Source organism: Gloeophyllum trabeum (assembly GCF_000344685.1).
Source record: "Gloeophyllum trabeum ATCC 11539 unplaced genomic scaffold GLOTRscaffold_00052, whole genome shotgun sequence".
In the NCBI taxonomy this organism is placed as follows: Eukaryota; Fungi; Basidiomycota; class Agaricomycetes; order Gloeophyllales; family Gloeophyllaceae; genus Gloeophyllum; species Gloeophyllum trabeum.
This window is the reverse complement of record NW_006920461.1, coordinates 5,110-8,680: the sequence shown is the minus strand read 5'-3', so window position 1 is coordinate 8,680 and position 3,571 is coordinate 5,110. Positions and strand designations below refer to the sequence as shown.

At 51.2% G+C, this 3,571-nt stretch overlaps 1 protein-coding gene across 1 annotated transcript; it reads left to right on the top strand.

Annotated features, from left to right (window-relative positions):
* Positions 1–1,566: 1,566 nt before the first annotated feature.
* GLOTRDRAFT_134223 (uncharacterized protein) lies at positions 1,567–2,710 on the top strand (the record flags this gene model as incomplete). Its single annotated transcript, XM_007873215.1, has 5 exons — positions 1,567–1,673; positions 1,725–1,818; positions 1,876–1,885; positions 1,956–2,356; positions 2,408–2,710. The coding sequence occupies 5 exons, from the start codon at positions 1,567–1,569 to the stop codon at positions 2,708–2,710; spliced, it is 915 nt and encodes a 304-aa protein (XP_007871406.1).
* Positions 2,711–3,571: the final 861 nt, after the last annotated feature.

Genomic DNA, 3,571 nt, shown 5'->3' with positions numbered 1-3,571 from the left:
AGATCAAGAAACGGATGCACCTCTGGCATAGTGAGAAGCACAATATTTCGTACGAGCCCAGCGAGGAGGGATGTCTTCGAGATGGCATCTGGCGGCATATCGGGCTCTACCAGCATCGTCGACCGGAGAAGAGCGGTATTGCACAGAACAGTGTCAAAAATCTTGTGCAGCATATCGGAAGACAAGAACTGGCATTGCAGTGTCGAGGAATCACTGGATGGTATAACGGGTCCAAGTCCCTTCAGCTCAGCAGCAAGGGACCTGCAATGGTTTGACATGAATGGGTGTGGACCCTACGACTGGGGAGGTTAGCGAACGGGTCACAGATAAATCGAGGTTGTCCAACATAGTAGACCCATTCGGGCAGAGGCTGTTCGAGCGCGGGCACCAGAAACGCTGCTTCCTCTGGCCATGGTGTGGCGGTATTAACGGCGTGAAGGACGACGTTTTCAAAGGCGCGCCAAGGATACATGAGGTACTAAAGTCCGTCAGCGCCAACTAGGGAGGTTTACGGGCCGCAGTTCTCGTCCGATTGAAGGTCAAGATGACAATGAACTTGCAGAAGCCGCGAAGTTACGGGACAACCCTTGTTTGACTTCGCACTTCGGACACGTGTACTGCTCGGTTCAAGTTCTGCCGTCTCATGCAAGAGGCAAAGCACAGCCAGGAGGCCAGTCAGTACCCGTGGTATTTTGGTCCCAGTGACCAGCCTTTTGACCGAAAGTATGTCTAGTCTTCCTGTACTGATTGTTTGTGCAATATATACCTGTTCAGGACGTGATATGGTTGCCGACCTGCGCCTCGATCATACATCTCTGTACTTCAAAGTGGTCATGCACAGCCGTGTCAATGGCTAGCGCATACCTGATCATGAGCACTACCACTGACGGATCGAAGGCACGAACATATATATGCGTACGATGTAGTCACATGTATAGGCAGACTAGAGCTCCCCATTGAAACTCTACTGTTCCTGACTAACCTTATGGATCTCAACTAGACCTTGCCGTGTATGTTTGAGACGCCCGAAGGGCCATCGATGTGGGTCCCATTGCTGTACTCATGGGAAAGACAAGGCCTCGTGTGTAGATCAGAAAGCACTCTCCGTGACCTCTGAGTGTGTCACATGCGTCACGCTCTCTGTGGAAAGTGTTCGCTTAATATCCAGGACTATACTAATAACCCTCACTATTGTGCGTAGAGCGGCGTGGCTATGCCCCTCCACTCGTCAAGGAATATTATTATGCACGACGTGAGCTGTGATACGCCATGGCCAGCAGAGGCCGCGTCGTTGGCCCGTGCACTAAATGATCCGCTTCCTGGCTGGGTCTTCTATGTAATTCCCAATGAATGCGTTCCTTGGGTTGCTTTGCTGATACGATTTGCCAGGGTCCTCATCCGTTTACATCAAGCCATTGTATATCACTTACTTCGGAGCTGCAAGCCCAAAGATTGATCGTATCAGTGGAGAGCTCTGGCGTGTGGCCTCGGGAAGTGTCCCCTTGCGACCGACTCAGGCAATTCTTCGACATATCCCTGTGCACTACAGCTATTCTGCGCTCGACGATGTCAATTGAGACCGACATGCCTCCGGATGCGATATCAAAAAAATCCATACTAGTCAATTTCATTTGTAGTATCCTACTTCGCTCGGCTCCGGATGCTGTCCCTATGTGAGTCATATTTTGTCTTCTGGCCAGAAACTTCGCTCATTTATCCCAAAGCTGCGAGGCGAAATATATACTCCCGAGAGACCCGACCTGCCCGTACCATCCGTTGTCCAAGTTCACGAGGAAGGCGGCAGTTGCTGATCTGATTGTCTGCCATAGCCCTATGGAGCTATCTGATCAGGCTAATATCCCGTTAACTTGTCAGGAAACCGCACGTATGTCGCTCGGTCTGCGTGAGTGCTAATTACCGACTCATTTCTACTCTTCGGGAACTCTTCGGTCTAGCCGTCTCAGAAGGTTCACGAGACTCCCTTCCCAACCAGGCTCCGGCTCCTCAGACATGGGAACCATGGGAGTTGGATATCCCCGGCAGGATGGAGAGATTCTTTGATGAAGGGGAAGAGGAAGAGTCTGACGGCGACTCCATGCCAGTGCGACAAAATCCGCTGCTGAACAGGCATCTTCTCTCTACACCGGTGCCGTCAGACGAGGTTTTCCTACCATTTCTATGTGTCTCTGAGCAGGATAGTATATTCGATCTTCTTTCTAGTGCCTTGTATCAGCGGGTGGGGTGCGGATTCAAGACGCCACTTGTGGGCCTGACGTATCATTATGGGTCGCCTGCGGTACAGCTTCTTGTGGCTTGGCTCGAAGATGAAGATACAGATACATCCAATGGGCGCTTGGTACGAACAGTCGGAACTCAGATGTACTGCTTTCTGACTCTTCTCGGCCAGCCTGCTGTACACGTTGCATGTGAAGGTTCTTCTGGGCTCGGAACGCCACACAGCCTTTTCAATTTGTGTGACCCGCTGGATGCCTTGAGGCTGGCATCTCTTCTTATTTGCCTTCCGAAGTGTGTGTCTAGCCTGCGTGAACTTGGTGCGGGAGACTCGAGTCAACTTAACGTTGAGCCGCTGCCCTGGCGATCAGACTTTTACCCGATAGAGGACGGCTGTGACAATTCAAACGATTATGTAGCTAAGATAGCTGTGTGGGCAAAAGGCGTGGCTGATGCTATCGATCCTGTGGAAAGGTAAATATTTCATCTTCAAGTCGCCCTCGTGAGACCCTCCCTAGCGACTCTGACCCATCATTCACTCGTATAACGGAATACCAATGTCTCTCGATCCTACCCGAAGGTCATCCTCATCGCGTACCTCCCGGAGTTCCTCGTATGAGCTCACATTGGGTGCCATTTTACGCTCGCTGAGTCCGTCACTACAGGTTATGCGAGACTACCCTGTGAGGAAACTTGAAATCCAAGGACGATTCCACGAAACCCACGACACACAAGCAGGGCACTGGTAGCGTGGCAGAAAGTGAAGGCTCTGACGCTAAACCTTTGTCATGTTCCAAGTTCGTATGTTTCTGCTCCTCAATATAGGCTTGTCTCACGGAGTCTGCCTTCAAGATTTGCGAAAGGCAATTCCACAATGTGGGGGAAGTATCGCGATCTCCACGTGTCCCTTTGGATGGTGGACAGATCAGCATTTCTGTCGGCATTCATTGGTGAACCTTCACATCCTGCCGTCTCACAATATGAGGAATATACGGCATTGTACTGGCCAGAAGATTGGGACACCTTGGTGAAGACATCGATGTCTTCATGTATCTACCATATTGATAGCAGATGACAGGCTGCTATGCCTTCTGTGGATCCCTCCGTGGAGGACCTGAAGGAAGAACTATTCGGGATGATTCAGGCGAGACGCTCGCAAGCCGGTTCTCAACGCCCAAAAAATATCGCTCTGAAGCACATCTCTGACACGGTATCCTCAAAACTGTCCCACATTCTCCGTGTATGCCAAACGGTGCGTCTCAGGGCACTGAACGCGTCCGGGCACCCCAGCGTATATGAGGTTGAAACACGTGTCGACTGGGACACTCTCCTGCGGGAA